This window comes from Microcaecilia unicolor, chromosome 1 (assembly GCF_901765095.1).
Source record: "Microcaecilia unicolor chromosome 1, aMicUni1.1, whole genome shotgun sequence".
Classification (NCBI taxonomy): Eukaryota; Metazoa; Chordata; class Amphibia; order Gymnophiona; family Siphonopidae; genus Microcaecilia; species Microcaecilia unicolor.
This window is the reverse complement of record NC_044031.1, coordinates 457,324,525-457,338,381: the sequence shown is the minus strand read 5'-3', so window position 1 is coordinate 457,338,381 and position 13,857 is coordinate 457,324,525. Positions and strand designations below refer to the sequence as shown.

The following is a 13,857-nucleotide window of genomic DNA, read 5'->3' as shown; positions in this document are numbered from 1 at the left end:
TATCCACTGTAGAAATTAATAATGTCTCCACGCTATGAGCTTGTCTAACACCATATTGAAATCTATTCAAATAATCATTCTCTTCCACAAAATCTTCAAGTTGTTGCAAGACAACCTTCTCAATAACTTCCCCCCCCCCCAAAAAAAAGGACCACATAAATGAGCCTGTAACTGTTACAAGAAATTCTACCCACTTCTCCAGCAATTAATATGTTAGACTTGCTGCCCACATTCGCCACGAATTAATATGTTGGAAGAAATGAGTTATTTTGGGGAAAATAGCTCTAGAGCAACTCGCCACTGCTTATAATTTAAGAGCAGGTGCTGTATTTATATTGATTTCTCCACCAATCACCAAAGGTGATAATTGCAATAAATTAAATAAATTAAATATATATATATTCAGAACATAAAGAGACCGTATTTTTAGCTTCAAAAAGATTGATTTAATATACACTTGCACACGAGAGGTAGGTTTCAAGATCTTTTACAGGTAATCTGTGCTTAAAATAGAACAAAGTAGCAGGTAGATCAAAAGTTGTTACTCACAAGTCCTTGTTACACAGTATGAACAGCATTAGGTAAGCACATGTTTTAGGAACAAGGCTTCAGCGGAGCGGACCCCAAAGAGAGCAGCAGTTTCCAAGAGAGGCAGGTTTCCAGAGGAGGCAGGTCCCAAGAGAGGCAGGTTCCAAGAGCGGCAGGTCCCAAGAGAGAGAGCTGGGCTGTTTCCAGGCCTTTTATAATGTTAGCAGAGAAGCATGGTGTGTGCATGTCTTGGATATTTTGCAAGGCATTATGGTTAATGTAGTCTCATGTCTGCACACGACCCCTGAGTTGGTCTCATGTCTTATGACATCACGGTCTGGATTTTGCTGGCAAATGTCTTTTGATGTCCTGTTCAGTCTCTGGGGCAGATACACATTCCTTTCTGCACATGTCTGGAAGCTGATGGGAGGGGCAGGTATACCTTTGACAAGCAAATGTCCTGTTTATGCTTCCTTTGTTTTATTCAGGTGCCCACCTTAGTCCATCTTTTGTTAGGTGGGAGGACAGAGGAATAGAGTCAATTTAAAACTTTAAAGCAGTCTTAAGTCTTTTGTTTGAGGAATGAGAAAAGGCAAGATGAGGCCCCAAAGGGGGAGGGAAGAGGGCTTTTGGAATGAGACTATTTTCTCTGCTGCAGTGTCAAATATATATTTTTAAAAGATACACAAATATATCGCTGTATATATATCCAGCAAATATGCTACATATTTCAGTAATAAACTGATACCGTTACATTCCCTCTCTTGGCTCCGAGTGAAAATAAATTTTTAATATATTGGAATGAGGAGCCATAAAATGAACTATAAAAGCTAAAATTAAAAAAACAACTCTAACCTAGTACAGACTGGACCGTGCAGGTATTTTCCTGCCGTCATCTACTATGTCACATCACTATGAATCTTGGAATATGTCCTTAGCTGGAATATGACAGTTATAAGCAAAAAGACTCATCATTATTACTTTGTTTGCTCATGACTTACATTTAGGTAGCTAGGGTTAAGTTTTCTGTGGTCAGTTTCATTAGGCTTCCATTCAGTCAGGTGGCAGAGTATGGCTTTGCTCTGGTTTAAAATAGGATTGCAAGTACACTTTATATGACTTCAGCCACACAAGCGTCATTTTGCTCTATTTCCAGAGACCATCTCCTTTTGTGTCACCTGCTCAGGGGCATAGGCTGCTCCCAAGTTTGTGCCACAGGATATCTTACCCAGTATGCTAGCCAGATCAATAGCATGAGAGTGCACAATTGACCAATTTACCACCGCAATGGGGTGGAACAATCTATTCAGTCATATTTTCAGCGTTTGACATTCCAAGGAAAAATATTCTATGAATGTTTCCTAACACTGTGAATGTTTCCCTATATTCTCTATTTCAGAGGCTAACTGAGGTATTCACAGCAGTGATCTAATACATAAGCAAGAGTGTAAATGTAGAGCTATTATACTACTGTTTCATTAGAAACAAGAAAGACATATGTATGCAATTATAATAATTTCCTAGGTTACTATTACACACAAAATAATTATTCTATCAATCCTATGCAATAATATTTACTTAATCATTGACCAAATTAAAAAAGAACAGAGTCATGGTATAGTGCCATGAACTACCTTTCAGAGAGAAACTTTTTATTTTTCAGAGAGAAACCTTTTATGGGTAATGAGTGTGGTAAAAGGTTACCATATTTATCTGCTTTAGCAGTGTTTAATGTTGCACTTTAATAGACAACACTCATGTGTTTAATGTTGTAAAGAATTTAGAAAAGATATGTTAATTTTGCTTTGCACACAGCCAATATTTCATTCCAGGGAGAGACATTGTGTGCGTCCTGGCTGTAATGTAGAATAAACTAAAAAGGTCAGAAACATTCCCTGTACTGATTGTACCTAATAGATCATGTAAAGAGAAACCTTTGCTCATATTTTCAAATATACACCTGTGAATATATAACCTTAGATAGCAATTGGTAGAACTTAATATATGTCTGTAGCTTGTATAATAATCTTTTCTGTAGCTTGCCTGCCAGTGAAAATGGTCTCTCTTTTTTTTTTTTTTTTTCTTGGGCAAGGACATGGTACAATGTGAACTAATGGAAGGACTGTTAGTAGGGAGGGTCTATGAATGTCTGTTTATAGTTCTCTGTGTACCCCGTAACATAAAACAAACATATAAACATGGAGACCACATGACAAACAAACAAAGAGCTCTATTAGGCCTTTAGGTCTCTGATCGTCCATTCCAGATCCAGGGTTGAGCTTAACCTGTAAGTAGAACACAAAAGCAACGTACGCGGCATCCATCTTGGATTTGCCAAAGCATTTTCATTCTTTTAGAAGTGAGCAACAATTAGCAAAATTAATAAAGCACGAAGAGCACCAAAAGCATCACCTGCGGCATCCATCTGGATTACCACCGCAGTCTCATTCATTTAGAAATAAGCAACAATCAGCAAAATTATATATGGTTTTTATCTCAAGTAGAACAGCATAGATCCGTTTATTTTTAAAATATAAGTAGAACAGGATCGGATCTATTTATTTAGAAATATATCTGAGATAGCCATATATATATTAGTTACTAGCACCATTAAATCTTAGATTTAATCTTAGATTTACACTCGAACTCTGAAAAAGACAGAAAAACACATTATACATTAATTTAGCAGGTCACATGGCTCTCCGGTTCTGGTGGTGTGGGATCCCTCTCTTGTTCACAGTTCCTTCCCATAACCTTATATCATTGTATGCGAGCAGCAGCGTGCAGTGCAGACAGGCTTTACTTTCTTAAGCTTTAGTTTCTTTTCTATAAAAATAAGCATATCTTGTTAATTCACATTAAAGCACAATATTAAGTTTCAGCTCCAGCGGGAGTTACCTATTATAAGGAGGCATTTTTAAAACTTCTTACCCAGTATTTTAGTTTCAACTCCAGTGGGAGTCACTCATCAGAAAAAAGACATTTCTAAATCCTTAAACAATATTATATCAAAAACAAATTACAACAGAAGCTATCACAGAGAGACATTTTAAATCTGACTTATTGCAAAGAGACCTTACTAAATCTTAAATGTTCAAAAGAACAATAGAAGCTATATTTTTAATTAAAAGAACAATAGAAGCTATATTTTAAATTCTTTACAGTGTTACAAAGGGCCATTGCAAAAAACGTTTTCTATTTTCCGGTCCAACATATTTTAAAAATTAGCACCTGGATTTCCCTGCTATTTTCTGCCACTTTGGTTTATAATACGGATCAATTTGTTTCTGCCACTCATAGTGAGGGCATTTCCATAGTATCTGATTACATAGATCCACTACCATGTTGTTTTTGTGTAGAAAATCAGAGCCTATTATCACTTCAGTGGATGTGTCAGGGCACTGCACTACTGTGGTATGAAATGTATCATCTCCTATTTTAAACTGTACATCTCCATATTGGTACCCCCTTTTCGTGTCTCCTGCAAAGGTGGACAGATTTATTGGCCCTATGGGATGTGATCCTGCAGGTATAAAGCTAGTGAGTGTTACGGCGGCACCAGTGTCCACTAATGCCAAAACTTTCCTGTGTCCTTGTCCAACCCACATCAGAGGTCTGCCCCCTGGGTCCCACTGCAGTTTGCAGAGTGGGGTCCACTGTGCATCCCTCCGATTCAGGCCGGACCCCTTATCCTAGGCTTCTAATGGAGGGGCCGATGGGGCTACCATGTGTGTTAGTGACAGACAGGCGGCTATGGCTTCTTCCTTTTCAGAGGGGGGCTCTTCCCTGTTTCCTGAGAGAACCTGCAGCACCCGCGCGGTAAGAACATCAAGGGGTTGTTGGTCCCAGTATGCCATGTTCTCACCATGAGTTTTTAAAATGCTAACCGCTTGCCTGCGAGTTTCATTATCTACATATAAAAAAAAAAAAAAAAGAGAGACCATTGTATACGAGCATCCTGTAATTTTTGTCTTAAGGTTTCTATCTCCTTGTGACAATGTGCATGCTCTTCACCTAGAGTGGGAGTCTGCAGTGATAACTCTCTGACTAAATGCTTCAAACCAGGAACCTGGTTGGCTTGTATTTCTAAGGCTGAAATTTGGGTCTGCATCTGATTTTCTTGGGCTACCTGCTGTTGGACTTGCTGTTTAAGAGAATCCACTTGATAACTTAAGCAACTAGTCATTGTGATTAAGAACTCATTTTCATTCTCTATCTGCATACATTCTCTCTCTTTGGCTAGTAATTTCTCATTCAATTCTGCATGTTCCCTTAAGGCTTTCTCACACATGGCCCACATTAACCAAGTGCATGCAGAAATTCTCTTGCTCCCTTCCTTAATTGAATATAAATTACAATATTTTTCGAATTTGCTCTCCATATCAGAGATGCTACTAATGTCCTGCACTACGCTAGGGGTCCATGGATTGGGGCCCGAGGATTCTACGCATTGCTTAGGCAAAGTGGGGTTATCTATGTCCTCCTCAAAAGAAACTGCAAAATTGTTTTTTATTTTATGCCAGAGCATGCCTAAAGATTTGATTATGAGATACATAAAGTACATGAGTGCATAAGTACCTAAACAAGACCAAACATCCATCCAGCATAGCATTCTGAATACCTGAAAGCCTTATCAGTTTATCAATCGGAAATTTAATTAATGAAACCTGATACTCAGTTCTCTATAAAGCAGCAAAATACAAAAATATAATTTAAGAACACTGCTATTTCATTCTAATTGCACAGAATACCTACCACATTCTCCACAAATTAATATGTTACAAGAAATTCTACCCACTTCTCCAGCAATTAATATGTTAGACTTGCTGCCCACATTCGCCACGAATTAATATGTTGGAAGAAATGAGTTATTTTGGGGAAAATAGCTCTAGAGCAACTCGCCACTGCTTATAATTTAAGAGCAGGTGCTGTATTTATATTGATTTCTCCACCAATCACCAAAGGTGATAATTGCAATAAATTAAATAAATTAAATATATATATATTCAGAACACAAAGAGACCGTATTTTTAGCTTCAAAAAGATTGATTTAATATACACTTGCACACGAGAGGTAGGTTTCAAGATCTTTTACAGGTAATCTGTGCTTAAAATAGAACAAAGTAGCAGGTAGATCAAAAGTTGTTACTCACAAGTCCTTGTTACACAGTATGAACAGCATTAGGTAAGCACATGTTTTAGGAACAAGGCTTCAGCGGAGCGGACCCCAAAGAGAGCAGCAGTTTCCAAGAGAGGCAGGTTTCCAGAGGAGGCAGGTCCCAAGAGAGGCAGGTTCCAAGAGCGGCAGGTCCCAAGAGAGAGAGCTGGGCTGTTTCCAGGCCTTTTATAATGTTAGCAGAGAAGCATGGTGTGTGCATGTCTTGGATATTTTGCAAGGCATTATGGTTAATGTAGTCTCATGTCTGCACACGACCCCTGAGTTGGTCTCATGTCTTATGACATCACGGTCTGGATTTTGCTGGCAAATGTCTTTTGATGTCCTGTTCAGTCTCTGGGGCAGATACACATTCCTTTCTGCACATGTCTGGAAGCTGATGGGAGGGGCAGGTATACCTTTGACAAGCAAATGTCCTGTTTATGCTTCCTTTGTTTTATTCAGGTGCCCACCTTAGTCCATCTTTTGTTAGGTGGGAGGACAGAGGAATAGAGTCAATTTAAAACTTTAAAGCAGTCTTAAGTCTTTTGTTTGAGGAATGAGAAAAGGCAAGATGAGGCCCCAAAGGGGGAGGGAAGAGGGCTTTTGGAATGAGACTATTTTCTCTGCTGCAGTGTCAAATATATATTTTTAAAAGATACACAAATATATCGCTGTATATATATCCAGCAAATATGCTACATATTTCAGTAATAAACTGATACCGTTACATAACTACTCATACTTACAGGATTTAATTTCTCATTTTTTTAACAAAGGTTTCACTGTAGCTTCATTAGAAGCTATCGGAAGCTCACCCTCACAAAAGGCCCCTTTTACAAAGCTGCAGCAAAAGGGGGGCCTGCACTGGCGTCGGCGTGTGTTTTTCACATGCGCCAAGGCCCCCTTTTACTGCAGCGGGTAAAAGGGAAGTCTCTCTTTCCTGCAGGAAATGGCCGTGTGGCAAGTAAAGCACTTGCCACGTGGCCATTTTGGGGGCAGCCCTTACCACCACCCATTGAGGTGGCGGTAAGGGCTTCCACGCTAACCCGGCAGTAACCGGGCAGCGCCTGGCACTGCCCAATTACTGCTATAAAAATAAATATATTTTTGCAGCGCTGGATATGACGGCACTCAAAGGGTGGGAAGTACCACCGGGTTACTGCGGTAGCCCAGCAGTACTTCCTGTTTAGCGAGCGGTAAACCCACATTGGACTTCCTGCCGCTTAGTAAAAGGGGCCCTAAGGGACTTATTAATAATACATGTTAACGACAAAGCAATTTTATCAATTATCTGTCAAATAACCCCCGATGAGTATGGGCCAGATAAAGACAGGTAAGGTTCACATATTACCCGCACGGTAACCACCCAGCACTTGCCAACTGCCGACTGCCACCAGGAATGCCCCCGCAGTAGAAAATAGACAATTATTTTCTATGTGGGTTTTCGGTGTGGGTGGTAATGCAGATTTGCAGGCTCTGCACATGCACAGGCCCTTACACACCTTTGTAAAAGGGCCCATTAGTTAACTGTAAGTCACATTGAACTTACCACTAGGTTGGAAAATGTGGGGTACAAAGGCAGAAAATAAATAAATAAATAAATAAATAATATTGTAAGCTGTGTTGCTACATTGTATACTATTGCTCAATAATTTGCATTATTTTCTAATAGATGCACTATTGAAAAATAGTGTGCGCTATTGAACAACAGGGCACACTTTTTGAGCAATAAGGTGCATTATTGAACATTGCCCTTGAAACAAACTTTTTTTTTAATCTGAACAAAATGAAAAATCCCATAAATGACAAAAAAATAATGTTTGTCCTGTACATTCCTATAAACAACTAAGGAACCCTTTTACTAAGCTGCTTTAGATGCTAATGCACACCTAACGCAGCATATAATGGAGTACCACAGAACATGCTCAGGCATCCTGTGGTAAGTGCTACATAAGGGACAACTTCCCTATGAGGAAAGGCTAAAGTGGTTAGGGCTCTTCAGCTTGGAAAAGAGATGGCAGAGGGAAGATATGATAGAGGTTTATAAAATACTGAGTGGAAGGGAACAGGTAGATAAGAATCGCTTGTTTACTCTTTCCAAAAATACTAGGACTAGGAGGCACGCAATGAAGCTACTAAGTAGTATATTTAAAACAAACTGGAGAAAATATTTCTTCACTCAATGTGTAATTAAACTCTTGAATTCGTTGCCAGAGAATGTGGTAAACGCAGTGTTTAAACCTTATTGTTTAAACTTCTCATTAAGAAGGACAAAGCAAAATAAAATATCCACAGGTATAGATAAAAAAATTTTCTTTTTATTCAACTGTCAATGCCATGACAGAGCTATGTAATAATGTTACATAGGAAGCAAGTATACAAAAACAATCTCATCAAATACAGAGATGAAGTTTCTTGCTTATACATTTTCATTCTAGTTTATATACACCCTTTTTTAGCACTGCCTGTTCTCTTTTGCACACAATGCTCTGTTTCTCATGTAAATCATTAATCTGGTCAGGGCCATCTGGTGCTTGTCTTCCTTCCCCTTATCTCTCCCTTACTTTAAAGTATCAACCACAGACTTAATTCTCTTGCCAATCTTTGTTCTCTGTTAATCTTTACACACATGTTCTTTCTGCATGCCTCTGCATATTTCTGTACAGGGTCAACTATAATTCAACTATTGCTTTTATTTCTTCAATTATATACAAACCTCCCTTGAACACTGTTGACAGTGTTCACAACATTATGCACCAATAGTTTCACTAGCATGTTTGAGCTTGCTTAAGATATAGAATGTCACATTATTCTTTTCCACAAGGCCGTCGTCACTAGGAAACAGTTTCTGTCAAGTGCTTCTTTTCCATTTGAAAAGCTCTAGCATACAGAATGTTTAAATTGTGTGTATCATCTTTTGCAATCAATTCCTGATTGACTTGGGTTATATTCACATTTTGTTTTTGTGAGATCATGGTTGTGGTTGTTACTTTTGTCAATATATTTCCACACATTTTCATACAGCAAGGAATGAGACAAGCCAGTAGCAATAAAACTATTATAAATACAATTGCAAATGTCACAAGACCTTTTAACCATGGGCCCAGTCCTCCAAACCATCCTTTTACTGATTCCCACCATGAGGTATCCAATACACCTTCATAATCTTTACTTGATAATTTTACTAAGTCAACAATACGTTTCATTGCATTTCTTACAATTATTGATTGATTTCTAATAACTGAACAACACGATGTATCATTCACTATGCCGCATACTCCTCCAGATTGGGCCAACATAAAATCAACTGCCATGCGTGTGTGCATTGCATATCTCGCTGTATCATCAATTTCCTCTTGAAGTGTGGCTATAGCTATGTCTAATTCATGTGTTACTACATGTAATAGTGATTGTAAGCGTCTGATTGACATACCCATTTCAGCTGCAATGGCAGATCCTGCAAATGGAATCCATCCAGTGGCTGACAAGGCATCTAAACGTTTCTTAGTCATAGGATAGGTACTGTTAATATAATCTAATGCTAATTGTAAAGCTTGATCATCTCCTGTTAAAGCACTAAAGGAGGTACTGGAAACATTTCTTTTACGTCGTCTCTGACTATTAGAACTATGTGATGTGGTATTTAATGGAATGATCAAATCAAATAAATTTAGTTGAACAAGAGTGCAGAACTTATAACATGATGGAAGATAAGTGTACAGGATATTATCACATAACAAATAATCTCCTAACCGTAAAGACTGTAGAGAAGTTAGGTTATGATATAAAGCATAGGTTTGAGAAAAAGGAAAAATAGGATTATTTGGTTCCTTAACTGAAGAACAAGCAGTAGGCACAGCAGTAATGGCTTGTATAGAAGAGGCATTAAATTGACATAATGAAAAGAAGAAAGTCAAATTTGTGAGAGTAAGGTTAGTAGAGGTTACATAAGAAGTTGTCAGTGTCCGGTTACAAGTTGTTTTATTAGCACAGGCTATAGATGTTGCAGTCTGATTTATGACATAGGATCCCTGTAACACAGTCCAATTCCGGGATTGTATGTCATAAGTATAATTACATAAAACATTAGGTATCTTACCCTGAAGTGAACTAGAGTTTATCAGACACCAATAGTTTAGTGCAGGAATAGTATAAGCAAACAAAGAAGGCAGGCGTTGAGCAGTAACATTGGTCCAATATTGTCTGTGCTCATGATCCAGACCCAAATAGCAGGTACCATTACTGAAACAGTTATGAATACCTTGCAACTTAATCATAGAATATGGGTGAACATGTGCTGGAATGGTAGTTACAGAAGTGACAAGTGGAGTGCAAACAATACAGTTAGTCAGATTAAGAGTCTTTGAGGCATGTTGAATTCTCTCAACATATGTATTGAGTCCGTAAGTAAGTCCTACCAACAAACAGATTACAAAAACCTTCATAATTCTTTTGCACTGATGATGTTGCTAAGGAATGCCTTCTAGGGGTATAATGGTGGTTTCTATTTGCTCAGGTGGTCCTGGATCTTACGTAAATCAGATACATGTATCCAGGTGGTATGGTCTGACAATTTTGCTGCTGTGCGAGTTAGCTCTTTTATTTCAAATGGTCCCACGTAAATTGGGTCCTTCCAGGTCTTATGTGTGAAGTTCTTTCGAAGGACCTTTTGACCTACTGAAAAAGATGAAGAAAAAGTCATGTGAGGTGCTTCCTTTGATTTACAAATTGCCATATCTCTGGTCAAATTTATTATTGGATTTATTTGTTTCCAATAATTAGTTACACCATCATAGCCAGTATCAATTTCTTTTACAGGTACTCCTCTAGGGTCTCGTCCTGTATGTAATTGAAAAGGTGTTATCTGCAATTTTGTACTTGGATGACACCTTAACTGTAGCACAGCCATGGGCAATAAGTCCAACCAGGTATATCTCTTTTCTGAACCTTGATTTAATGAGGCTAGTAAGACTCTAAGTCTTGTTTTTAATAGGCCGTTATAGCGTTCCACTAGGCCGTTAGAAGTAGGACGATAAACAGACACACGTCTATGTAGTATTCCACACAGGTCAGTCATATCCTTAACCAAGGAATTAACAAAATGACTTCCATTATCTGTCACCAATTTCTGTGGGCACCCATGTGCAGGTAGTATGTACTTCAGAAAAGTGTCTATTACTACCTGAGCATTTTCCTTTGAACACGGAAATGCTTCCACCCATTTTGTAAATGCGTCAACCCACACTAAAAGATACCTTTTACCTTTTACCGGTATTACCATATCTGTAAACTCCAAATGCCATTCTACTCCAGGTCTCGTTGGAATTGGAATGGATCCAGGAGAAATACTTGGTCCTCGATGTACTATATTTTTGGAACAAACTAAACAATTTAATACAACTCGTGTGGCATAAGAAAGCATATTTGGATGCCAAAATGAAGCTTCCATGGCTTTACTCATGTCAGACGCTGGTAAATGTAATGTCACATGCCAATTATAAAAATTATTTATCAATTCAGAAGTAGAAATACATGTTTTTCCACTTGGGTGTATCCATTTAGTTTTTCCTGCATCCATTTTACATTCCAAATTTTTCCATTTTATTTCTTCAGACTCAGTGGGTTTTTCTCGTGTCTGTGTGACATCTGGTGGGTATGGTGTTTCACTATCTCTTTGACTTTGCATTCGTGTGGTAACCATCATCTGCAATACTTCCTTAGCTGCTTTATCTGCTAAGTCGTTCCCTTTTGCTTCAAATGATGCCTCGCCTGTATGGGCTGGCGTCCAAACTATGGCTGTGGCTAATCCTTTCTCTTCCCTTTCACTCAACTGGCACAATAACCATTCCCATAATTTAACATGTTGGAGGGGTTTTCCGTCTGCTGTTAAAAATCCTCTTCTTTTCCATTTTAACAAATGATATTGTAATGAGCTAGCAACATAAGAGCTATCTGTATAAATAGTCCCTTCTGTAACCAATCCCATTTCTTTTACTGCTTCACATACTGTAGCAAGTTCAGCTTCTTGAGCTGATACGCCTATCGGCAGTTGTTTCTGAATTTTTTTACATACTACCATAGAGTCTCCCGTACCCAGAATTTTTAGAGCTGCAAAAGATGTTTTATCACCTGTTTGAGCTGCGTCAGTGAACCACATCTCACCTCCCTTGGTCAGGGGTTGGAAAGAAAGTAATTTAAAGGTAGGAATTGCTTCTAATCCCTTCAAATAATCTTCTGTTTCTTGCTCGATTTTAAATAAAGCATTCATTAGCCTAATATTGTCCTTAGTCAAAGACTGGGTCTTTATGTCCTGTCCTATAAGAACAGCTTGGTACTTGCCAAAATGCGTGCTAGTTAAAGCAATTTGACTATTAGACAATAAATGATGAATAGTATGATTGGTATGTACTACGATCGGTACAAAAGGCATTACCGCCCTCCATTTCTCTATTGCGGATACTAAAGCCACCAAAAATCTGGGAATCTCTTCCATGCCTCTTTCCACGGCTGAGAAGGTTCCTAATAAAAATGAGACAGGCTGTGTAAAACTGTCATATTGATTCACCATAGCAGCCCATGTACTATTCATATCTTTTACCCACAAATGTATGTCCTTATCTGTGTCTACGGATGCCAGGGGATTCTATATGACGTTAATTGTTGAGCTATCACTTTGATCAGGGTAATATCGTCCGCATTCAGTTGTATTGGCGTTTTTACGGGTGTCCCAGCCGGGACACGCAAATGTCTATATAATGGTGCGATGATCTGTGAGTAATTAGGAATCCATTGCCTACAGTAGTTAAATGATCCAAGTAGCCCTCTTAACTGCGTAAGTGTTTGTGGCATAGGTGATCGCAAGATTTCCACTAGCGCCTCCTTTGTAATAATTTTAGAAGCGCTGGAAATGGTCTGTCCTAAGAAGGTAACTTGTTGTTTACTCACAAAACATTTATTACGATTACATTTATATCCCTTCAACAATAATTGCTCAAATAAAGCTAGTGTCCAGGAGAGACATTTCTCCTGTGTGGGGGCTGATAACAAAATATCATCAACGTATACAAACAGCGATATATCATCGGGCAAAGAATTTCTAAAATCTTCTAAATCCTTCATAATCTGCTTAAAGAATACTGATGGGCTCTCGGTATAGCCTTGTGGCATACGAGTCCACCTATAAGCTTTATTATCAAGCACAAAAGATGTTAAATCTCGAGATTCCTCTGCGAGGGGAATGGCGAAAAAGGCATTTGATAAGTCAATAACAGAATTATATGTGTGTATAGGCTGTGTTTGTAATAGAGTTAGGGGATTGGGACACACTGGGAATTGTGCTTTTACCAAATCATTTAAGCCCCTTAAATCATGCACTATCCTAACATCGCCATTTGGCTTTGGTACTGGAAATAAAGGGGTATTAAAGGGTGAATTGGACGGTTCGATTATATTAAATTTCAAAAGTGTCTCAATTTGTTGAATGGTCTTTGTTAGTAACTGAGGTTTAATAGGATACGGTGGCCAATTAGGTCCCTCATTAACATGCTTTAATTTTATAACATGGGGTTTCATTTTTGCTTTGCCATATGGGTCGTCTGGTGTACTCCAGATATTAGAAGGTAAATTATTTAACAATTTGTCTCCTTCATCCTCGTCTTCAGTACAAAAGAAGTCTTGTAGGACTGAAATTAAGGAGCTCTGCTTCTCCTTTGGAAATTTAAGCGTTAAACCCAACTGTGTAAGTAGATCTCGCCCACATAGGTTAACGGGACAATTTTCTGCAATCACAAAGTCAATAGTTCCTGTCCGTATTCTTTCCTCATGGGTATTATTGTGAACCTTTAGAATAACACTTGTGGGAATTGTAACTCGTTTATTCTGTTTTTTTCCTTCAAATCCTACCATGGTGTCAATTCGATTACTCAAGGGAATTCCCCTTATTTTTTTGCACAAAACTGATCGAGTAGCTCCCGTATCTATCAAGAACGAAACTGGGATTTGATCTGGGCCTACAAGTAAAGTAACAAAAGGTTCTTGTGTATTTAATGAAAAGGTGAAATCGTCATTCCCCCCCGTGCCTAGTCAGTATACGTCTTTTTCAGTATCATGGTCAGATTGCCATACAGGGAATTGCTGCTGTTGTGGTTGAAGCGTGTGCTGTGCTATTTGTT

At 38.4% G+C, this 13,857-nt stretch overlaps 1 protein-coding gene across 2 annotated transcripts in view; it reads left to right on the top strand.

Moving 5' to 3' along the window:
• The window catches only part of DLGAP1 (DLG associated protein 1), a 356,932-nt gene that overhangs the window by 123,183 nt on the left and 219,892 nt on the right, over positions 1-13,857 (top strand). Inside the window, exon 5 of one of the 2 annotated variants that reach the window (XM_030213111.1) lies at positions 12,224-12,236. The exons of the other annotated variant lie outside the window; for it this stretch is intronic. Coding sequence (XP_030068971.1) covers positions 12,224-12,236 — 13 coding nt within the window. The remainder of the gene's footprint in view (positions 1-12,223; positions 12,237-13,857) is intronic. 2 annotated transcript variants of the gene reach the window in all.